Raw genomic sequence first — 24,575 nt, 5'->3', positions numbered from 1 at the left:
TGCGCCAAGCAGTCGAACATAATGGCAGCTTATACATAATGATCATGATTACAACAGTTTCCTTTTGTCGTTCCCTTGCGTAATTGCTATATTTGGGTCTGATGTGACAACGGGTTTTTTTTTTTTTTTTTTCGGATTTTTTTCTATGCTAGTTATGTCATTTTTACATTCTTGTGGGACTTTTTGGGATAATTAAAAATGTCTAGGTGGTGTAACTGTGCAGAGTAAAATAAAACAGAATGATTACAACTTTTTAAGAGATTAAATTATTATTTGTTGGAAATTATATATATATATATATATATATATATATATATATTTTTTTTTTTTTTTTTTTTTTTTTTGGAAAAAAAATAAAATAATAATAATAATAATATATAGTATTAACATTATTAACATTTTTCAAAAATGTATAAAAATAACACTAATACAAATATTGTTTTGCTAAGAACGTGTGTTTTAAACCAGAATTTTAAAGGATTTTATTATTTTGTACATCATTATTTGTCAGTGACCAATTGTAACCAGCATATATACATCGTCTACCACCTTGAAGAACCTCTCCAAACCAGCCTGTGGTTTCGCACAGCCACGAGCGTTTGACGAGCCCGTGTGTCTGTGGGCGCTTGTGTTTCCCTCGCTCGCCTTTTTATAGCGTAACTGTGGGACTAGTGGCTGGTCTTTAATCAGAGACTGGAGAGGCGGGCCGAGGTGCTGACTGTAATGCGATAGCTGCGCCCGTCCTTAATGCTATTACATCCACATGCTGCTGCCGCGCAAGACTCAGCGCTCAAACGCAGAGACGCGCAGTGCCAAAGAGACAGCGCGTGGAGTATCTCTTTCACAAGACTTCAGTTACGGACCCGCTGCACGGAGGACCTCATCAGAGCTGCACTTTCCTGACAGTTTTCCGCCGTGGCCAGTGTTTCCCATGCGAGATAGAGCTTTTGGTGGTGGATTCTGTGGGGACGAGACCGGGAAAAAGCTTCATGTCAGTTGGATTTGAAGGCGAGAGAAAGCGCAGCTCACCTCACTCACTCACTCACGCGCTGCTGTAGCTAGAGGAAATCAAGCCAAAATATGTTTTTGGTCTGAACTCTGGGTTTTAAAGAGAAAGTTGTTTAGTTTTAAAGTCAGACGCTTTTCGTTGTTGCTGCTTTTGTTTAGGATATAACTGGAAATGTTAAACGGCCAAGTCTGGGTTGAATTTACGCATCCAGCATTTTGAAACATATCGAGAAAGCAGGCGGCAGAAATTGTTATCAGACACAAGACACAAGTGGATACATCATCACTGGACAAGAACATTTTCAAAGAACATCACAAGAACTTGAGCTTTTCCTCTACACGCACTGGGTGAACGTTCACCCAGAAAAGATGGATTTATTCACAAAGCTCTGTGGATCTTTACTTGTTTTGTGTGCGGCATTAGTTTATGGAGAGGAGGGTAAGTTTTTGTTGTCTTGTCATTTGTTTATTTGTTTTTTTCTGAATCAGTACATGTTTCCATTTAATGTTTGAGCTATTATGTGAAATTGCACATGGCACGGGGACCATATTATTGATACATTTCAGTTTTTAAGACATTTAGGTCATAATGAATTGTATAGGTCTGTTATAGTACCTTACAACTGACAGGCAAAAACGGCAATTATGCCATATTTAACACTTATTATTAACTAAAAAAAAAAAGAAATACAGCATCAAATAAGAAAACTAAAATGACATGATCAAAACGAAGAGCTTCTCGTATGCTAGTTTCAGCTGGTTTTAGTGTGATAATGGGTGAAAGCTCACCGCGTGTGCTGGTAGTCTCTTGCCCGCTAGTGGCGACGCGCGCTCGGCATGAGCTCCGTCAAACGCCGCGCTTCATACTGGACTCCACCGCACATTTTCCCAGCACTTTTTTGTTTTCTAATTAGCTGTGTAATACAATCTATTTGGGTTTTTCAAGGATTCAGGGTCTTTTGTCCCCATCAAAAACGCACAGATAAACTCCGGAGTAAATTACGCAGCATATTCTCTTCACACCACAAACGGGATCCTAAATCAAACAACCTATCAGATAAACCTTAAACATGCAATAGCCTATATGTATTTTTTTTTACCTTATAAAGTCGTAACCCATCATTTACGGTGTTTTTCTAGTCATGGTGTTCCCGTGTCATGGTTACTTAGTCTTGACGACTGTATTTGTGCTACCGCGGGCACATATGAGGCACCTCCTGCGACTATCGTGAAAAATATCAGCGCAAATACAGAATATAATGACAATATTATAGTCTGCAATATATATGTTTGCACATGTGTATACTCGATTAAATTTGCGGTTTTCATATTTTAACAGTCTTTATCTGAATTTTTTTTACACTTCTCGCTGGTGTTCCTCGATTTGAAAGACAGGTTTTGCATGCCAACTATCTTTACTGAGAGTTTAATTAACATGTCTGACTGATAAAACTCACTTCAGTCACCGATACATTGATAAATCTTTCAAATAAACAGCTGAAATCCTGTAACGGTAACATTATTTTCGCAATTCAGGGAAAATCTGGAATAGGCTGCTAACCTCGAAATTTGGGAATTATTTGAATAAACGTGTGTAAATGATAACTTCGCTTTTACGAAGTCAACGTGGTCTCTTGTTTCTGTCTTGGCTGAAAACTAATGCCAAACGGTTTGAAGGGGATTTTTACTGTTGTAACCTTTTGCTTTCAATATTAGCATACGTATTACGCGACCATTCTGTGTCTCAAATATTTATATATTTCTCATGATTTTTGTTACAACTCTTTTTTACAATCTCTATGGCAAATGCTGCATGTTTCTATATACTCATTTACTATAAATATAACAATATGCAGTTGCCAGCATCTTCACAAAATTGTTACTTTTTTCGTTTCATTAGATTTACTGAGATCTTAACATGACTAAATTGTGAGTACATTTCCTGTCGGAACACACGAGATAACCTACTTATAAGAGGATTATTTCACCCAAAATAAATATTGTGTCATCATTTACTCACCCTCATGTTGTTTCAAACTGTCCTCCTTGGAACACAAAAGGAGATGTTAGGTAGAACATTTGTGACTGACAGTCTCAGTCACCATTCACTTCTATTGCATCTTGACTTGATATAATGAAAGTGAATGGAGACTGCCAAACATGTCCTTTTTTGTTCTATGTTAGAAAGCCATGGGGGTGAATAAATTAAGACGGAAGTGTAATTTTTAGGCAAGCTGTTCCTTTGAAGTTTTTGTTTGGTAATTTGTTGCTTCCTTTCTACTCTTTTAAAACATTTTTCCTCCAGTAAAGTTTTTTTGGGACAAGTGATAGCTTCATTTTCCAACCAAATGTCGATGACAGTGCTGCCAGACCCAACAGATCTGCGTTAGGATCTGCACCTGATCCAAGAGAGAGCTCTCCACAGGGGTCCTTCTAAAAGCCCAGCTATCTCTCCAACACAACAACAGTGCCCTAATTAGTCCTGTTAAGCTTCAGACGGTCTGAATCAGATGGATGAATGGTTTTGAGAGAGGTAGAATGGCTTAACCATCTACTGCTGGGACAGGAAGCCCTGCTGAAGTGAGCTGGACTCAGCACACGCTAGACGATGGGGGGGCTGAAGCCTCTTGTTCTAGTGCGGACAGAATGTAATAAGACAGAACGACGGAGCTCTAAGTGTCTCATCACTGCGATTAAATATCAGCTATTCATCAGCAGGCGTTCACTCAGTGAAAATGAGAAACCATATTGACTTCCGGCCAGTCAGCCGCTCATATTTTCCAGCTCCTCTCCCATGGCTGCAGAGCAGATGAGCCGTGTGTGGTGGTAGCATGCGGATGCGTGTGAATCTACATGTTTGAGCCTGAAACACAGCATGTCCGGATGCTATTCCATATTTTCCTACTGGTACGAGCGCGAAGAGCATGTTGTTGGCAAAGCCTTGGCCACCTGCGCCTGGAGGCAACGCTGCGATTGATTACATGCTTATGCAGCTGTGCAGACACACCTGACCACCTGCAGAAGCTCAATACACTCCAGAGAAACTACAGCTACTGGGGCAAACTCAACGGGTAGCTGCTTTGAAATCGCGGTTTAGCACACATCAGTATCCCGATAGAGACCGCTGCGTGTCATTCTGAATTTTCGGAGGGAATATGAGAGCAATTCTCTCCTGGCGCTGGTTGTTTTCCGTGGTGTACAAAGCGAATGGGATCTCTTTAAAGTTTCAACGGATCCCTGCTAAGCCCATTTGTCATGTTCATTTTTTTTTTTTGCTGTTCAGTGGCCCCGAGCTTATTTCATTTTCCATGCGCACATCTTTGGTTTTATAGGCGATTGGTTCTGAGGTTCACTTTCGAGTGGTTCATCCAGCTCTTAATGTGAGTCACCTGCTTTAAGTCTGTTAGAGCTTCACTTTGTGTGTGTGTAGCGTTAGGTTTCGTCCAGCAGCACCTCCTCTGAGCCCTGTAGACTGTTGACGCTGATGAAAGGCAGATGTGGACTTCTGGCAACCTCTTTGTGTGTGTTTAGGGTACTCTGTGTACCACAGTCCTCTGTTCTCTAACACTGAGTTTGATACCAATGGCACAGACGAGACCGAGGCGATGCATTCCATGTCTAATCTCTTCAGATTGCACGTATTCCGATGCCCTTTGTAGAGTATGCCACCTCTGGTGAAACATACTGGTGATGTTTCTTGATCAGCAACCCAGTGAACCACGGCGTCCGAGCAGTAACACATGCTTCAGTTTGAGTGATGGGCAACACATAAGTTTTTGCAATTTATAATCAGTTTGAATTGGTAAACGCACAGGATCTCCACCAACAATGGCCATTATGTAAATCACAGCGGTTTGTTGTCATGTCTGCTCACTGCCCTGTTTTCTTCTCGTGTAATGGGTAATATTAGCACTCCCTCAGCAGAAAATGGGCCTGTAAATCAGCTAAAAGAAGGTCAGATATTTGTATTCGCTCCAGCAAATGCGGCGGCACTCGTTCACTCACTCTCGTGTGGCAGGCGCTGGAAAAATGCTGAAACAGTGCTATCGGGATGAAATTCAAAACAAGCAAGAAACCCATAAATAATGCAGCTCCATTCTCATTCCCCCACCCACCTGCTCAGCACCGTTTACAGTTACTTATGGCCCTAAAGCGAGGGGGCCGGCGGCAGGCCTACCCACCGGCAGCCTCTTCAATCCTGCAGGAAGTGAGGCGGGGTGAGACGTCTCATATCTGAAGAGAGGAGAGGAGCGGGGTTGTGCGAACTGACAAAGTGCCGACACCGGAAGCCCTGACAGGATGAGATCTGTGGCTGTTGTTGTGTGTACTCAGCAGAACTCCAAGCTGACTGGGGTTGTGCCGAATAGTGAGCATTTTGGTGCTGAGTCTTATGCTAAGTGAGGATGGAAGATACTATTGATTTGCGCAACAATCAAAGCTATTGATTGGTTCAGCCAAGATTTCATTTTGTCAATCGAAGGAGCTCTGTTAGTAGATTTAGTTTCTATTGAACAGTGGGACGTACTACTGTAGTGTGGGGCGGAATATCACAAGGTGAGATTTTTTTTTCACATTGTGAGCCCAACTTTGGACAGTTTTATTTATCCAACTATTATAGTTCAAATTACAGTGCGCACAGTAATTTTTTGTTTGTTGCGCTGGGTGGTAAGGCAGTTGTCTTGGACCTATACTGACACCTGGTGGTATGGATGTAGGATTTTTTTAGTTGATGATGCCATTTTAGAAATACACTGTTCGTAATTATAAGGGCTGTCGCAATATCAGGTTTTTACCTACATGATTATCGTGGCCAAAAGAATTAACGATAACGGTATATTGTGATATCTACAGAAATCTTGAAAAAAAAAAATCATTTGTTTTGTTACTTCTCGCTTGTGGACTTTCTGTGCGAGGATTAACGGTACGTGCCCTATGAATTTAACAAATAACATGTGAGAGTTTAACACTGTGTGCTTTTCATTTTATGGTTTATGGTTATCGTCATTATATTGCAACACCCTCGTGAACACAATAACAATATTTCATTCTTAAATATCACGATTATCGTTAATACCGGTAAAAACGCAACACTCCTAGTGGTTATAGTTAATTATATATTTAAAAATTTATTTAAAATGTCTCATAACCAAGAGTTGCATGGTGGTCATGTGATCTCTACATGTCTGCTCCACGAGGCGACCTGTTCCATGTAAAATTAAAAAGCTTTAATTAGCTTTTATTATTAATCTCATGCGAGCAGACATCATTTTTAACGTAAGTGCTGTTCATTTCTTTATGTGTAAAGCTTTTTGATGAGCAGTGCACTTTTAAAAAGGTATGTGAAAAACCAACAACCTTCTATGTTTTCAGCGTAAATAATGTTTCCATTCCCCAAGACACCACCTTCATCTGTATTTGGTGCACAGCAAATGTAAATCATCCACAAGAATGGCAAACACAACCAAAGTCACACACACTGGGTGTTGACTTCGGCCCAGTCGCCAGGGCTGCGTACTGCTGGGATAGCATGTGGCAGAGACTGTAGATGGATAGACTCCTTTAGCAGTACAGACACTATAATTCATGAGGCCACCACACATAGCAATACAACACTACTGCAGTATCTGTCGCTTTCCCTGCTCGGAGTGGAAATGAATCTCTGCACTGCCAGACCGGTTCTGTTGAGGTCCAGTGCTTAGGGAGGAAGAACACCTCCTAATGAGGCCCATCAGCCTGTCAACCCTCCTCTTCTTTCTGCAAGAACACGCATACACAAACGAATCGACCCGGAACATACGAGAAAGTGATGATGCTGGAATTGTTCTACTGCAGCCCACAGGAAGTGTTTTTGGTGCAAAACTACATATTTCCAAATTCAACTAGTCAGTGGGTTGCCGGAACGACTAGTTGGTTTGTTTCAGATTCGGATGGGATGCATTTACGTAAAGACACACTGTTGTGTTGGAAACAGCTGGACTGGGCTCAACAGAACAGGAACAGAACACAGGGTTTTGTTCTATTTTTAACTTGGCATGCTGACTTAAAAATGTGTATGATGGGACACTCAGAAACAGCATGAGATCCGACACATCGACGAAGACAACCATCTGCATGTGTGTGCATGTAGCGGTGATGCTTTTGAAGGGATGTATTTTAAGACTTCCAGAGATGTAAACTGTTTAACAGCTAAAACACAGCATGGTAGTTACAGTTAAAAATCTAAAATAATTTTTATACTTATACTATACTTATATACACACACATATATATATATATATATATTTTTTTATGTAATCATGTTATTGATACATTTAAATATTTTACTATTTTTAAAAAGTAGCCTAGAAAAAGTGTTCTGTTGTTAGACAACTAGACCAATTAGACCATTGTGACCAATCTCTAATAGGCTATATAACGGTATATGCAGGAATGTTTTTTTGTTTTTTTATGTTTGGTGGTACATAACTTGATTTATTGTTGTTTCCTGAAGTCTTGTTTTCTGTTGCCAGTATAGACCTTTACACACCTCAGTTGTCATCATAGCTTTCCAAAATGTCACCACTTGAAATTCTGTTGTGTTGCGATCACCTGATGTCATCGCCCTATTCAATATTCGACGAGGCACCATGTTAGAGCAGAGGTGAGTGGTCTGCTGAGTTTAAGAATCAGGACGCATTTAGTCAGGTTTAGTTGCAGTGTGCTTTGAATGCAGTGTAAATCTGGAAGGTATGAAGAGGTCGCATCCCACCACATCCATCTTGTTTTCCGACGGTGAGAAAGTCGGTGACTGAGTGTGAGAGATCAAGTGTGCAATACAGATGAGTTGTAATTGTTCGCAGAAAGTGCTGTGGAAACCAGCCACAGACCTCAAACTGTCAATCAGAGCTCTCACTTCCTCTGAACTCCTTCCCAGCGTCCCCACTGGGCCACTATGTGTGACGCTAGAACATCAGCTCTGTGCATGCCGGTTGCGGTGTATTTGTTGTGAATTTCAAGTAACGGCAGCAGAGTGCGTATGTTCCTCCTTGCTGCGTTACTGCGGGTGCGCTGCAACCGCTGAGCAGGACCACACGAATCGCCGCCATAGAATTCCACAGATTCCCATTGAATAGAATGGCTGTTATTTGCTGAGTTTTGGGTGACTGTGCGGTAGTTAATCATAACTACCAATATGATTGTAGTACTCTTGGTTTAACATTTTTAAAGGAACAGTTCACCTGAAAATAATTGCTAAAATGCTTTTGTCCATATAATGAAAGTCAATGGGGTCCAAAACATCACTGGACCTCACTGGCTTGCATTGTATGGACAAAAGCATTTGAAACATTTTTCAAGTTCTTGAAGCCATCTTGAATCATTCAGTGCCTCCGCACCTTAAAACATTCATACACCGCCTCTCCTCGAACATGTGTGTTCGGTGCATGCTGACAATCGTACCACTCTAGCAGAGGTTAAACAGCTGTGCCTCAATACTACGATCAGAGTAATAATGAATGAGAGCCATATCAATTATTTGAGCTGTGGGAGCCGAGGGCTTGTTCAGGAAGGGAATGGTAAACACAGGCAGGGGAGAGAGCAAATGAGTGCACTATCTATGCGCTTTCCACACAGAAAGACGTCTTTGTGGCTGATCACTACACTCCTCACAGCATTGGGTTGACCTTTGACCTTATGCAGACACACATCCTGTCACTGAATAGTTTATCCTGTGTGATAGACTGGTTATAATTCTGAAGATACTACTGAAGATTGTCCTAATGTTTGCAGATTGCTTTTCAGTGATACAGTTGACAACTGGGATAGACACAACAGATTCTTTGATTTCCCAGTTTGTGTTGATTCGTATTAAAAATCAGAACACAGAACAAAGGCTTTTAGTTAGTAAGTCATGACTGCTTCGCTTATTGACTAGCAGAGGTCAGCCATTTCCTTTGTGTCAATTAGAATCATTAGTGTCATGTTGACCCTGTGTACTTAAATCACTTCAATAATTTGAGAAATTACCATTGAGTAGCATCCAAATGAACTTGTTTTAAGTCAAAAATATGATTTAATATGATTCAGTGAATATAAATACACTTAAAACACATTTTCACAGTTTATTTGAAGCATTTGAGTGAAGCTTAATCACATTTTTGAACTCTCATCTCCACAGAGCCATGCGGTGGGAATTTGGACGCCAGTGACGCAGGCTACATCACAACACCCGGTTACCCGCTGGAGTATCCGCCCCACCAGAACTGCCGATGGGTGATCACGGCACCCGAACCGTCCCAGCGCATCGTCCTAAACTTCAACCCACACTTTGAGCTTGAGAAACTGGACTGCAGGTGAGCTTCATGGCCTATACACAGCTGAATTTTGAATGAGATTAAGAAATATTCATCATTGCCAGAAACAAAGAGTCAGTGCAGTGCAGTATAACAAAGCTGATAAGGGTGCGTTTCGTACACACAAAAGAGGCGACGTGGCAATCTTGTTCTCTTTCTTTTATAAAATGAATGATTTTTTAAAATTCATTCTGCTGCTTAATATGAGTCATAACTGTAGTGGTTTCTACAGTGAGTTGATTTGGAAAGACTGCTGATGTTTCTTGCCTAGTGATTTTTGGGCCTTCCCGTGATGCCCTGCTGAGTCTGGCTCTAGTCGACATTACACACACTCGCTTCACTTTAATTAAATATCCAATCAACAAAGCTTTGACACACATTTCTGGGAATCATGAAAATGTGCAGGCTTGAGCTCTCAGCGTGTGTTTCACCGGCAGCTGTGTCGACTCCTCCCTCTATTGGACAGCAGCAGAAATGCACAGAACGTGGTCAGGATTACAACGGTACATGGAGTTTTAGTGTATTTTCACAGTTTGGGCGGATTTGTTTTAAAGCGTGTTTCGTAAAGTGGGACGAATTTCGGGGGGAATTAACAGCTGCTACTGAAGACTCTGACATTCATGAGTCATGTTTTACAAACCCTTCTCGGCAGAGCCACAAAGCCTGTCACAACCTGCCACTTTCAGCTCTCTCACTCTTCTCACTGAATATTGCCCTTTGTCCTTTTGGCATTTATTATCATTTTGGGCGTATTAATTATACATAGAAGTGTTTTTAAAGAGAGATTTATGGGATGGCTTTTGACATTCCTTTGTTGAAATTGGAGCATTAATTTTTTAGAAGCTTTTGTTGAAAGTGTCTTCTCTGAGCACTTCCAGTGAGCACAGCAACAGAGAGAGAGAGAGAGAGAGAGAGAGAGAGAGAGAGAGATCAAAAGACAGAGACAGGAAAGTCTGATATGTGTTTCATTCCAGCACTTTGCTTACCCCTTAGTGGTTTGAGAACGGGATAGTAGCCTACTGTTGTTATTTTCGTCTCTCTTTTTCCCTTCACCCCTGCTTGATTGACAGAAGATGCAACACGTTCCATTACATCACACATCCTTTTCCGTGCTTTCCTCCCACAGGGGATTTCTTTGCGCGTCCATTAGTAAACAGAACTCCATATTGAATCAGACACATTGCTACATTTGGAAAAGAGGAAAGTGGACAGTTTCCCAGTAGTTCTCAGGTTAGCACAACCAGATCTAAGACTTAAAACAGATGTCTCTTTTTTAACCTTCCATCTTCACATCCATCTGCTGCTCTGCTATAAATGTTCAGAGTAGATTTTTACATCTTTTGAAGAAAATGTGTGTGCTGTTTGTCTTCGCAAAACTACAGTAGATGCTAAAGTGTTGTGGGTGGTTAACAGGGCGTCACTATAGCTATTTTGGATGATTTGTAGCATGTTGCTGTACAGACATACAGTATGGCTATATACATATATGGTTGTATATATATATATGGTTGTATATATATATATATATATATATATATATATATATATATATAGTTGTAATGGTACACAAACTCGGTGTGGGTTAGGTACAGCAGGGGGGAGTAAACTAAACACAAAATTGCTTCTTTTTCTTTTCTTTTTTAATCAAACTGTGTTTTTTTAACAAAAAGTGTATATGTGTTTAAATAAATTCTATTATAAAAAAATCTATCTTAGCTAATGCTGTAAACTATATAGGGACCCCTTAATTACCCATTATTATAATATTAAAGGTTACAATTAACAACAGATCTCAAATTATTAAATTGAGTTGTTATTTATTTTTAGTTATAATAATCAACACACAAATAAATAAATAAAACATGTACTGTAAATTGCACATTCTAAATGTGTTTTAATTCTAAATGTAATTTTCTAGTCAAATTCATTTTAGAAATATAATCATTTACACAGTGACTGTCATAACTTGTTTTCATGACAAATGTATTTAAACATACATTAAATAGCCTAATCAATACATTACTAACAGGTTAAGTAAATATAATGAATAGGCTAATATGGTGAATATACGAAATGCTTCTCTCAGTTCATTTCTCTAACGAACTAACCTGCTGTCGACACTAAATGCCTGAGATAAATGTAATGCTAAGTGAGATATTATTCTCAAGTTGTTTTATTTATATTTTTCGCTGTTGAAACACTTCTTCTTCCTCTTGCATTGCCGCGTGCGCCCCCTTCTGGATTGGAGTTTGGATCGCCTGTGACTGAATGTATTTTTCGTGTGACTGCATGCACCGAACCTTGATGTCCGTACCGTACGGTTCGGGACAAAAACGTACCGTTACACCCCTAATATAAATATAGGTGCCTGCAGGATTGCATACGCAAAGAGGTTTTTTTTTTGTTGTTGTTGCCAGAAACGACACTAAAAAGTAAAAAAAGAAAAGAAAACTAATTTGTGCATCATATGATGCTCATGTTAAAAATTAAGCTCAGAGCGAATTCATGTAACTATTACGCACTTCTATGAGACTTGAGACTCTTCGGACCATACGATCAGTGAGAGCAGTGGTACACCTGAGCACAAAGAGCACAAAGGCCTATATTTACATATATAACAACAACTGAGCATCACAGGCGGACACAAAAACACTTTCGGTGTGAATGACCGCTTACTTACATGGCACAGCAGTAGCCTAGCTAAACTTTCTAAAAAGTTAACTCTCAAAAATAGCCTTTTTTTTTTTTTTTTCTGGTGAATATCCAATTCATCCAACGCTGTTCTCTCTTTACTGTCTGTTTCTTGACGAGAAATCGCTTCAGATGATTAAGTGAGAGAGCGGTCCGAATGAATGAGAATCCATTCATAACATTTTGCGAACATGCTTGGCCAATTCATTGAAAAGTAAGAAATCGACTCAAAAGAATGATTAAATAACAAATGATTGGAATCGACAGAAATACGGGATACAACTGCTGAAATATTTGCACGCAAATGTTCTCAGGTCAGTCGGCACTCTCATAGTACACAGTGGTGTGGTACAGCTGTAGGCACCAATATATATATATATATATATATATATATATATATATATATATATATATATATATATATATATATATATATATTTAAGCTAATCACCATCCTGACCCTATTCTCTGCCTTTCTTTCTCTCTCTGAAGCCTTGTAACCTTTTGTACCACATAAAGGTTAAGTATGGTTATTTACAGCCAGTGATTTCTGTGCTGTAAACAAAGATGGGGGAAGCTACTGTTATGCCTGATCTGTAGGCCTCGTAAATGCACAAATTATATATCAGCATCTTCTGTTTAACACAAAGCCAGACTTTTCTTGGCTAAAATAATCTCCCTAGCTCTTTTGTTACTTTAAACTCCCTGACTTGTTCCCTGCTGTTTTTCTAGTGATTATTGTTTTTGTCCCTTGGCCAGGGAGATGAATTAAGGACAAAGTTGGGAGTATCGAGTTCCATTGGGGTTCGACACAATCACAATTGTTAATGCTTTTTAAACGCAAGCACTTTTTTAATAAACAAGTCGTAAAATGATCTATCCATTAACATGCTTAAAACACAGCCGCCTCTGATTCTTCCATTCGCATTGCAAGAGAATACTGCCACGTGACGCCATACTGGAGAGGTGTTACAACAAACTCTTTGTGAAGTGTACAGATCGTTCAGTTGCGTCGTTGAGACTTACAGACGGAGGGCAGGGTGGAGTGAGGCAGTTCCACTAGACTAGACTATACAACCATTCAACCCTGCCTTCATACAGCATGAGCTAACCCGTGAATATAGTTTTGTTCTTGTAAACGAATGTATAAAGGATCATTCTGTTATGCTAAATTAGATTTTTGACTTGAATGAAATCAATTAATTTAGATATTACCACATGAGCACATTTTTCAGTCTTTTCTGATGAGAATACCATTCTATAACAGCTCTTGTTTTGAATATGTGTGACGTGATAGTGCTGTATGCATCGCAAGCTCTCACCCTTCACACATATTGTGGTATAGACACTGTGGGCAGACTATTTATTTGATCTATGTTGATCCCGAGGTAGTAACAGCTCAGTATCTTTCCACTGGACACAAACTGGCTCCATCAGCAGCTAAGCGCCATACTTAATTTATTTAACCTGAAGCGTTTTCCCTGTCAGATATGATTATGCAGCTCAGGGATCATATCCAGGCATGCCTCTGAGTCCTAACTGACAGATGTTTATATGCACACTTGCTGAAAACTGGCTGCACTACATGATTTCTACTTTGACCTCGTGAAGTTTAGTCTGCTCGTCTGCCACCACACCCTTATGTTTCATCTTTCCATTCATTTCTCCTTTAACTCTGTCATAAGCTCCTTTTTCATCCATTCTTTCCTCCTTGGTTTGTAATTCGTCCTCCTCCTCCACCCATCTGAAAAAAGCAGATCATACTTACATGAATTTCCATACTGGTCCAGGCTGGTATATTGTTGGCTTGAAGTTGGTTCACAAGTATTGCTTTTCTAGTAAAGCTAGTTGACTGAGGACTGATTAGCTAGTTAAAAATCCTGGTACATATGAAACATAGTGATGATCACTGATGTTAGTCTCTCTCATTCCATTTCCCCTTCTCTTATTCCCTTCTCTTTCTTTCCCATCATACATTGCGTCTGATTAAAATGACTCATCTCCCAAGGCATGGCCAATTCTCAGCATTGCTTTATTCCACGTTAGCATCAACTCTCTCTCTCTCATTACACATACAGTAGATGCGGTAAGCAGTGTTGATAGTCCAGCCACGCTGTCACTGCAAACACTTCCTCCACAGCATTTCCAGTTCTCTGTAGAGACTGGAGGTGGGAAAAGTTGTTACAGTACTTGTTACTAAAGGAAAGGATGCCACTTTGCAGGCAGCCAGTTTTTAAAGCAGCATGGGACACTCAACTCAAGTTAGCATGTTGCTAAGCTAGCATTGCAATACAGAGCGCACACATTTTACATTCATTTTTTTATCAGTGCTTTTAAGAAACATTTTTAGGCAACACTTTATTTTAGTGTCCTTACACTTGAATGTTACTGTAGTAATAACAGTGAATTATGCATAATTACATGCAACTAACCCTAAACCAAACCCTATTTTAACCCTTATAAGTATGTTGTTGTTTAATATTACTCAGTACTTAAAATAAAGTATAACCTATTTTTATTATTAATTATTATTTCTATTATTAATTAACTGATTGTTTTTATTTATAATTATTATTATTATTTATTATTATTATTATTCATTATTTATTTTATTTTATTTTATTTTATTTTTTATAGCATTAAATGTACAGTGCTATGCATAAGTTTAGACACCCATACTAAAGTTGACTAAAAAGAGGAATAAAAAATCATCTTTTGGAAATTGAACTTAATGCCTTAATTTAAAAAATAATTAGTAAATAAATAAATGTTCTTCCTTAAAATACAGGGTGCATAAGTTTGGACACCCCTATGTTAAATTCCCATAGAGGCAGGCAGATTTTTATTTTTAAGTATTTTTTTTTTTTTTTTTTTTTAGGATACTATGCATCCTGATAAAGTTCCCTTGGCCTTTGGAATTAAAATAGCCCCACATCATCACATAGCCTTCACCATACCTAGAGATTGGCATGGTTTTATTTCAGTTAGCCTAATAGCTAAATTGATTTGCATTGAGAGATGATCTTATGGAAAGTACCCCATGCCAATCTCTAGGTATGGTGAAGGCTATGTGATGATGTGGGGTTATTTTAATTCCAGAGGCCAAGGGAACTTTATCAGGATGCATAGTATCCTAAAAAAAAAAAAAAAAAAAAATACTTAAAAATAAAAATCTGCCTGCCTCTATGGGAATTTAACATAGGGGTGTCCAAACTTATGCACCCTGTATTTTAAGGAAGAACATTTATTTATTTATTTACGATACATTATTCATTCACAAAGAAAATTGGTGTCCTTAAAGGTTGGATTTTTCCTAATTTTTTAAATTAAGGCATTAAGTTCAATTTCCAAAAGATGATTTTTTATTCCTCTTTTTAGTCAACTTTAGCATGGGTGTCTAAACTTATGCATAGCACTGTATATACATGTAAATATATTTATATATAAATATTTATATTAATTGTATTGATTATTATTTGTTTCATTGGCTATTTAATGAATTTTAAGTATATTTCTATATATAAATTATTTATAATTGTTGCGGTGCATTATTGGATTGTCTTTTCTGTTAAGGATACCTAGCAATTTGGCTAAAAGAAGATATTTTATAGGGCAACATAATTGTCTTTTTCCCACTCATGAACTTTACTAGTGAGCTGCCTACATAGTCAGCATCTTGAGTGCACTAATCATCCTTTCTACTTTTGAAACATACTTTATGTCTGTAGCTCATCTTTAAAAGTAGTATTGTGTTATTCTCCTGTTGCCAGAGAATGTGATGAAATCCAGAGCTCTCTGAAACATCAGGTGGATGACAAGCACCAGACACAATGCAAAAGAGTAAATTTATCCAGGTTTACAGGTACCACTCAGAGCTTACATGAAAGACACTGTCTCACTCGTCGTACCAGCTTCATCCTAATTCATCAGATTGTTCCACGCCTCCTTGGCACAGCATCAGATGTGTCCCGCTCCTAAAAAATTATAAATAGATTATTGTGGAATAAATATAATAAGCATGGGTTGATTTATCATGATATATCTGTAATGCGATCAGCAAAGCTGAATGACATGGGTATAGAAACGGGGCTGAGCAGGTTGAAGTCATGGTTCTCTCTATCTTTTACCACTTGCTTTCTCTATCTCTCTTTCATCTTTATCTGTTTTTCCTCCCCACTCTTTACACTCTATTTTCTTCACTCTGGCACAGTATTCCAGTTTTTGATACTATCTATAATCACCATATTAATACATAAGGAATGGATATTCCATTCAGGTATTTTATTAATTCAGTCGAGTGATAACATCCCTGAGGCTTCAAGACCCATCCCTGAGGCTTATATGTGCAATATATATATATATATTAGCTTCACACTCTTACTACAGCGAGGTGAGCCAAGGCCTCGCGTTTGGTGACGTCTCTGTATTGTCTTCTGTGATGAAGGAGATCCGAACTGACGATCGCTCGAGAGCATTTTTAGACCTCTCAACTCCAGGCACATGCAGAGCAGTGATCAGAGACCCCGGGACACCCCACCGTCTCCAGCTGGGGAACGGAGACAGCTGCCTTTGTTCCTGTAGTAACCTCACGGGGGACAGTAGTGACACTACAGTATGCTAGCCCTGTGTGAACGCACTAGCCTCTTAATTGCTCGTGACTGACGTTAACGTCTATGAAAGGAACAATTTTACACAGCAGCTTCCCCCTCTGTCTCTCCACGTGGGGCTTTTTCCATGATAGATTTGACAAATGGACGCATCTAACCTCACAGCTAGATTTCCTCTCGAGTGAGGCCAACAGTAGCGGATGATATCATCGCGCCGTGCGGCTCCCCAGGGGTCCTTCTGATCAATGCGCGTTTTCCGCTTGTAATGAAGAATCGATGGATGGTGTGAAGCCGGACAGGACTCAAGGGGGTCACACAGGTCTCCCACACATATCACATCATTCTCAGAGTACAGGCATATCTGTTATGACCATTACAGGCTTTGCTAGGCTTACAGGCCAGAAGGTCTTAGATATGAGAGGGTTAGATTGGTGTGTTTATGCTTGCATTGTACAATATTCCATTAGAACTGTGAGAATAGCGGAAGATTCAGTAGCCATCGTCCCAGATTTCTCTCTGACATTTCAGATTGCAGCACTTCTGTTTCTTCCTTCATACCTTTCCTGGTTTTATGACCAAACAAATGGTAGATGAGCACGGCCTGGGAATGCTCTCGGACAAGCAGTTAATATTTTAGAGGCACTTTCAGCATTTTAATTCTTCCACTGGGTGAGATTGAGGTTTTTAGACAAAGCCTGTGATTATTCACTTTCAGTCAAACGGGAGAGACTTCCTTTCACTTGGAGTGAATCTTAATCGATTCTTCTAAGTAACAAGTCTGAGATATTTTCATTTTTTTGGTACAAATGTAAACATGTAAAATCTTTCAGTTATATTTTATTCTATAGTCGTGGGTTAAGAAAAGGTTGCTGGCCTGTAGCTGTCCAGTATCTGTGTAAGTGTAATACTGTATGTACAGAATGTGGTTTTTGATGAAAAGCTATTGGATGAAAATCCTGATAAAATCCAGTGAAGCACTGTTTAATCTAACAAGACAATTATTTAAAACTTGCTCAAGCAGAACATTTATGGTTTTCCAACTGTTTTGTCCATCAAGTCCCAGATTTTGCTATCAACATGGCACCAAACATTACTCATATTTAATGTAGTTTGGATCTTATTTCAACCTTTCGTAGTTTTTTTTTATGGCTTTAAAGGATGATGATACATCACACAACCTGTCCATGTTGGCATTTGTTTAATTATACTAGCTTCTACCAAGTCACGAATGAACTTATACAAGCAAAATACCATAGAGTTTGATTGGACGCACATCTTTTGAAATCAGCAACAAAACATTTTCTTGTCTTTTGTAAAAGATTGTTTCATTTTATCATTTATATTTAGCTAGGGATATATATACATATCAATTTAAAACAGCGCATGAAAAACAATTCCAGGGTGCAAATTTTGCATCATAAAGGTGGGTTATGTGTGATTTCCATGAATGCCTCCAAACTGAATTGAAAAAATAATGACAAAAGAACTTTTAAACATTCATCCTATCTTCTGCTGTCAGTTGAGCCAACGTCCGACCCATTTGATCCACTCAAAAAAGAAAAAGGTGCAAAAATTACCTTCACTTTTACTAAAAACTCGATATATGACTCTCATTTACAGTGTGTTGCTGTCAACTACACTGTAAAAAGTGAATAGTTGGATCAACTTAAAAAAATTACTTCAATTGGTATCACCTAAAGAAATTAAGTTTTCTCAACTTAAATTATCACGTTTTTCACGATAAAACGTGATAATTTAAGTTGAGTAAACTTAATTTCTTTAGGTGTTACCAATTGAAGTAATTTTTTTAAGTTGATCCAACTATTCACTTTTTACAGTGTACAAAATAGTCTCATTTTACATTGTGTCAGCAAAACTGTGCCTGGATCTGCAGGGGACGTCTGATGCTTGATAAGTAATTTCAAGGACCAGGTTGAAATTAAGTGGTGACCGGGCATTTGTAGCTCCAATGCGCTGGAATAATCTACCTCTACATCTTAGACTGACTCCTTCTTTAGGTTATTTTTAATGAAACTGGAAATTACACTACTTGAATTAGTGTTTTGTTCAGTAGGCTAATTGGCAAGAGGCTCTTAACAGATGTTGTTAGTCATTGTTTGTCTGAAAGTACATTTTATTTGTGTAATTTTACTGTGTGATTGTACAGCACATTGGTCAACATTACATTGTTTTAATTGTGCTTTAAAAAATAACAAAAAAGATTGTGCTGGTGTGAGAAAGTACTGGCTCATAGATACAACATGTGAAAGGCAATTAGCATGCGTCTCTGATGGTGGAGGAGGGGTACATCTGCAGATACTTACTCTGCTGTGGTCAAGTCAAACACATTATTTAGAGAGCACACACACACACATACACAAACTCAGGGTGCCAAAGCCTGTGTTTACCCTAGTTTGCTGGTGCAAAGTAAGAGCGAAAACAAGGCAGATCAAAAGAAAAACAAGTGGAAAAGTGGCCAACAGAGAAAACAGAATCAGTCTTTGACACACAAAAATGTGGCGTTTACGTGGTATGAACACATTTTTCAGGGTCGATCAACAATGGCAGCATTCTCACCCCAAACAGATTCACCATAGTAACAACATTCAGGAATAAGATCCATGAAAATCGTATTACCGTCGCATCCACTGCAAATACAAGCCAGTGTTTGTGCTGTTGTTTGCCGCCCATGTGACTGTAATGGTCCCACACAGCATGTGTCCTCAGTGTTAGATGAATGTTGTTTTTGTAAAAGGGTTTGTGTCTTAGTTAATTGGTGACTGTGATGAATCAGAAAAAGTGAGAGTAACTTTTAACTCTGTACTAATTTGAAATGAAAAGCACCTGAAAGTTCACTAATAAAGAACAGAATAGTGTTTGTGTGGTTGTGTTCTATGTGCCAAGACGTTTATTTGACGGTGCTGGTGTGTGTTTAAGGCAGGTTAAAGACAGCTGCTGGCATCTGTCAGATGGTTAGTCTGTGCTTTCATCTCTCTCTCGCTGTCATGTTTTCATCCTTTATCACAGAGTGTCCTGTCATTTTGAGGAAAGAGACAGAAGTGCGAGTTGAGGTGGGACATGTTATCAGAGGCACAGAGGAGAGCTGTGCAAATGTTTGATTGGAGAGTGTTTGGTGCCTTCAGCTCCTGAGATAGCCTCCTTTATTCTTACGAATTCTGTGAACCCCACAACCTGTCAAATAGAAGACAAACAGACAGGGTTGAAGGAATTAAGATGTTAGTACACTCGAGACAAACTTTGAAAACCGAAAGTTGGAAAGTTTAAAGAAGTTTAAGTTTGAATGTTTTACAGGCTTTTAATGTAAATAATGGACCAGGATGGAAGAACACTTAATTTTCTAGAATGCAGTGCAACCTTGAATTCAGTCAGTTCCACTTTTGTTTAATTCCAAATCCAATTCCAGTTCAGCTTCCTGTAAATTGTGGCCAGTTTAATTTGAATTACAGTATAGTAATTAAAGCTACATTACAATTTGAAAGTTTGGGGTCAGTAAGATATTTTCGAAAGAAATTGATACTTCTTGTTCAGCAAGGATGCATTAAATTGATCAAAAGTGACAGCAATTTATTTAAATAAATAAATAAATCCTGGGGGAAAAATCACCGTTTCCACAAAAATGTTAAGCAGCACAGCAGTTTTTAACATTGATAATAAGAGATGTTTCTTGAGCAGCAAATCACCATATCAGAATGATTTCTGAAGGATCATGATGCTGAAAATTCAGCTTTACCATCACAGGATTAAATTACGTTCTTAAAGAAAAAATGGTTCTTTCAAATGGTTGTAATATAGTGTTTTACTGTATTTTTACAACAAGCAAACAGGGGTGTCTACATTTTTAACAATATTACTGTAGTCAATAGCCTGTTTGTATCTATTTTTATGTCATTTAAGGAATTTTAGCTGAAACCTGTGAGACTTGAGTTGGTACATCAATGAATCCTAACTGAGAACTCCATTAAGCCTCCCAAACTATGACAGAGCAATGCATTTGTCCTCTAGGAATACACCACACTGAATAAATATGTCAGAGGCGAGAAAGCATAGTTTCTCCAACTCGAGGCTCATTGATTTCTCTGTCTGTGCACTGGTCTCTTGAGTTGGATCAGTGTTTTAGACAATGACTCTCCAGCGCTGAAGGGTACAGATGTTCGAAGGGTCCACAGGCTTGCTGAATTGGTGGTTAAATGAGGCGCAGCATGCTGTGTGGAGTCACGCTCTTCTGCTAGTACAGCTACATAAACCTCAGCCTATTAACACTACAGCGCTGTGCTAAGTACTGTAGCAACGCATTTTACTCTCGCTGCCTGCCAGCTGGACCCAGAATCCCTTCTGTCTGTTATATTATAAAAGAAACTCTTTGATTCACCTTTCAAAAGAGAGCAGATAATACACCTTCCCTTTTGCTGAAAAGCTTTTCAGAGAAAGAATTTATTTATTAACCAGGCAGAAAGTATAATATGTGAATAATTGACATAGTTTCATATAGTTAATTGAGATCAAACACCTTTTAACTACAATACCATTGTGATTTTCTCTTCCAAGGCTGTTGGTGTTTCCAGAGTTAACAGTGTGTGTGTGTGTGGGGGGGGGGGGTGTTAACCTTTAACACACATTGTGTTGTGTGTCTTCTCCATCTGTTGTGTTTACAGTAATGCGAAGATCTCGGAATACCTGTCTTTAAGAGACTGTTATTATGGATTGCTCTCAAATGTTTTGCTATTAAATATTGCTACCGATATTAATAATATTGTATTCCCATTGCATCTATTTTTCTATTTAGATTGCTGTCACTTAAAGCTAATATTTAAAAACACGTCCATTTCACAAAAACTGATAAACGCAATCTTTTGCAAATCTCAAAGATTTTTTTTATACTGTACATTATAATGGTGTGATGCATACGTTCACTTGTAGCAGTTAAAATGACTGATTTCATTTTTTGTGTTTTATTCATTATTTATTTGAACAAAATAGTATCCATTTTTAATATCGGCCATTTATCAGTAATCAGCCATAACATGGAAATAATTATCGTATCAGCTAGTGTTTCTAGCGCACAACTGTCAAACTGGTATCTATTCCCGTTCAGAGAATGACACAACTTGGATAAACTTTCGTTTTGATGGTTAACCATGCATCCGACCTCTTAAAATACGTCTTTGTGTTTGGTTTTCTCCATAGGTATGACTTCATTGAGATCCGCGATGGTAACTCAGACAGCGCGGATCTGTTGGGGAGACACTGCAGCAACATCGCACCCCCTGCGATCATCTCCTCAGGCCCCGTTCTGCACATCAAATTCGTCTCAGACTACGCCCACCAGGGGGCAGGTTTTTCGCTGCGCTATGAAATCTATAAGACAGGTAAGCGTGTGCTACCCAGCAGGATGTAGTTCATCATAAACAATGTGGTGTCAAAGCCTCGCCTGCTGTTTACGCATCTCTCCTGTGTGCTTTAAGCAAGGGTTTTCTGTTTTAGCGCTTGTACTAACACAGCGTTTACAGCGTGGGGTGAGTTCATGTGGGTCCATTGAGCCTGTAAAGGAAGCAGGATTTCTGTGTCTATGTAACTGTCTCTCTTAACACGTATCACAAATTCTCCCTTTCACACAGGAAACATGTACCTCACCTCTTCCTTTATCTACCCACCACTTCTTGCAGCATGGGCTGCAATGTGTCAAATCCCACCTTCCTGAGAAGTGTTGATTGGCTTTTGTCAATCGGAGGGAAAAGTCCCTATTGGTCAGTGTGGTGTCATTGACAGCCCACCAGTTTTATTACATGGTGGAAAGGTGTAGATTTATTTTTGTAAACTGGCGGGAAAGGCTCTGATTGGAGAGTTTAGAATCAGGAAGAAAGGATTACCATTTATGACAAGTTCCAAATGGCTTTTATGGATTGGAAGGAAAGGCTGTGATGGGTTATTGGTTAATGCAGTAGGTTACTATAATATCCTTTCCTCTGGAATGATTTTATCGCTGGAGGTCACTACCCTGTTTATCACCAGCAGGGTTATGCACCATTCAGAATCGAATTTAGAATGCCTTTCCAGTTCCTGAATTGGAATTTGAATTGATGTTGCAAACAGGACGCAGAATTTGAATGTGAATGTAAGGAAGTAAAATTTAAAAGAATTGAAATAACTAAAAAAAAAAACTAAAAAAAACTTTGAATGATTCCATATCAGTATTGTTTGAATAAAAGACGAAAAAAAGAAACCTTGAAGGTTTTTAGGCCTGATAGATAGTTAGATAGGTGGTTGGATGGATGGATGGATGGATGGATGGATGGATGGATGGATGGATGGATGGATGGATGGATGGATGGATGGATGGATGGATGGATGGTTGGATGGATGGATCCAATTCAACCTCCTGTGGGGTGTGGCCAATTCAAATTCCCATTCATGAATTAAAAGGAGGCCAGTTCTTCAATTCTAAATTTTGCACAACTGTGGTCACTAGTAGGTGTTCCCACTGCTGGATGCCTTGATGTTATTAATGGTCTGCGCAATTGGCCATAACTTAACATAACTTATTCTATTGTCATTATTACTTATCAAAATAAAATAATCAAATAAGCTTTTGCTGCTGCTAAAAAACAAAAACAGACACATTTTTTAAACCTTTCTGCAGGGAAATCACTTTGGGTTTTGCTACTGTATGTGTGAACGCCCTCTGAGCCACCAGGTTTACTGTAGTTCACCCCTGGTGCCTTCTGACACGGTACGATTTCTCTCTCCTTCACGGAGCCTGGTCAACATGCACCGGCAAAAAATTCAGATCAAGGCGGCTGCTGGCGGGCAAAATAAACAGCGCGGAGACATCCCTTGTTCCTTTTTCAACCTTCTGAAAGCATTCCGGGAATGCCTCTTTAATTGACTCCTGATCTACCCTCCCCTGAGGCTGGGTGGATGTGGGGGGCAGCTGGGGTTACTAACACAACATGTGTGATGGTCTCTCCTCTTAGCTCACCACAGTAGTGTACTGGGATATTCATGCGGAACAGCTGTCATGAAGCTGGAGGAAGACATTGGTCGGAAATGACCAGTTAGTAGTGTGCAGTTGGAGGGTCCAGGCCTGGGTTGGAGTGACAGTTGTGTCTGAGGGACTGAAACACAAAATCACATCCTTAATGAGATCCACCAGGCAGATGACAAGCTAAACTCGCTCATTAGTGTGGACACCCGACTCTGAGAGATATCAGCGAGCGCTTTACCGTGAACAGAGGCCCCACACCTCTCGCTTTACGGAGGAAGTGATGACACAATCCGTTGAGTGTGATCTGATAGTGTGAGAGCTCCATAGCAACCTGGCTAACACAGTGCAGAGGTATGAACAAAGACAGTGATGAGCGCTATAACAACGGCAGGTTGCATGTTTTTTTAATCATAAACAAGCAATAATGATGAGACCCGTTGGCGTGTGGAAGCTCAGAGTTGCCATGGCATTAACAAAATCTCATTATACTCAGAAGATGCGTGTGAAAATGTGTGGGAGTGTGTGTGTGGATGTGTGCGTGTTCAAAAACAAAGAGATTTTTTTTGGACTGAATTTGAAAAATTAACTCAATGACTTGAAGATTCCCATAAACACCTCTATTTGTCATTAATACATATCCTCTGACAATTTGAGGAGTAGTGATCGTCGAGACATCCGATGTGTCCAAAAGTGCATACTGTCTGAGAAGGTACTATATTTCAATTTGAGCTTACTTCGCAACTGTTAAAAAAGTGCATTCCGTCTAGTATGGATGGAATTTGGATTTACTACAACCGTCATGTTATTACTGTCACGTGACCTCGCTTCACTTCCCGTCATTAAACCTCTCCCATGGCCTCATGGGATAGTAAAGTGTTCATCAAATTAGCACTTCAGAATCTCGGCAAAAGTAGTAGGTCTTCCGGTTTCTTTTCG

At 39.1% G+C, this 24,575-nt stretch overlaps 1 protein-coding gene across 2 annotated transcripts in view; it reads left to right on the top strand.

Annotated features, from left to right (window-relative positions):
• Positions 1-600: 600 nt before the first annotated feature.
• The window catches only part of nrp2b (neuropilin 2b), a 74,395-nt gene continuing 50,420 nt past the window's right edge, over positions 601-24,575 (top strand). Inside the window, exons 1-3 of one of the 2 annotated variants that reach the window (XM_079882110.1) lie at positions 601-1,447; positions 9,164-9,338; positions 21,842-22,023. In XM_079882110.1, coding sequence (XP_079738236.1) covers positions 1,378-1,447; positions 9,164-9,338; positions 21,842-22,023 — 427 coding nt within the window. In that variant the 5' untranslated portion in view covers positions 601-1,377. The remainder of the gene's footprint in view (positions 1,448-9,163; positions 9,339-21,841; positions 22,024-24,575) is intronic. The other variant, XM_079882109.1, reaches the window with a different exon arrangement.

The sequence above is a fragment of the Squalius cephalus genome, assembly GCF_949319135.1.
Source record: "Squalius cephalus genome assembly, chromosome: 9".
Lineage (NCBI taxonomy): Eukaryota > Metazoa > Chordata > Actinopteri > Cypriniformes > Leuciscidae > Squalius > Squalius cephalus.
Note: the sequence above shows the minus strand (reverse complement) of the source record. Positions and strands in the feature narration are given on the sequence as shown.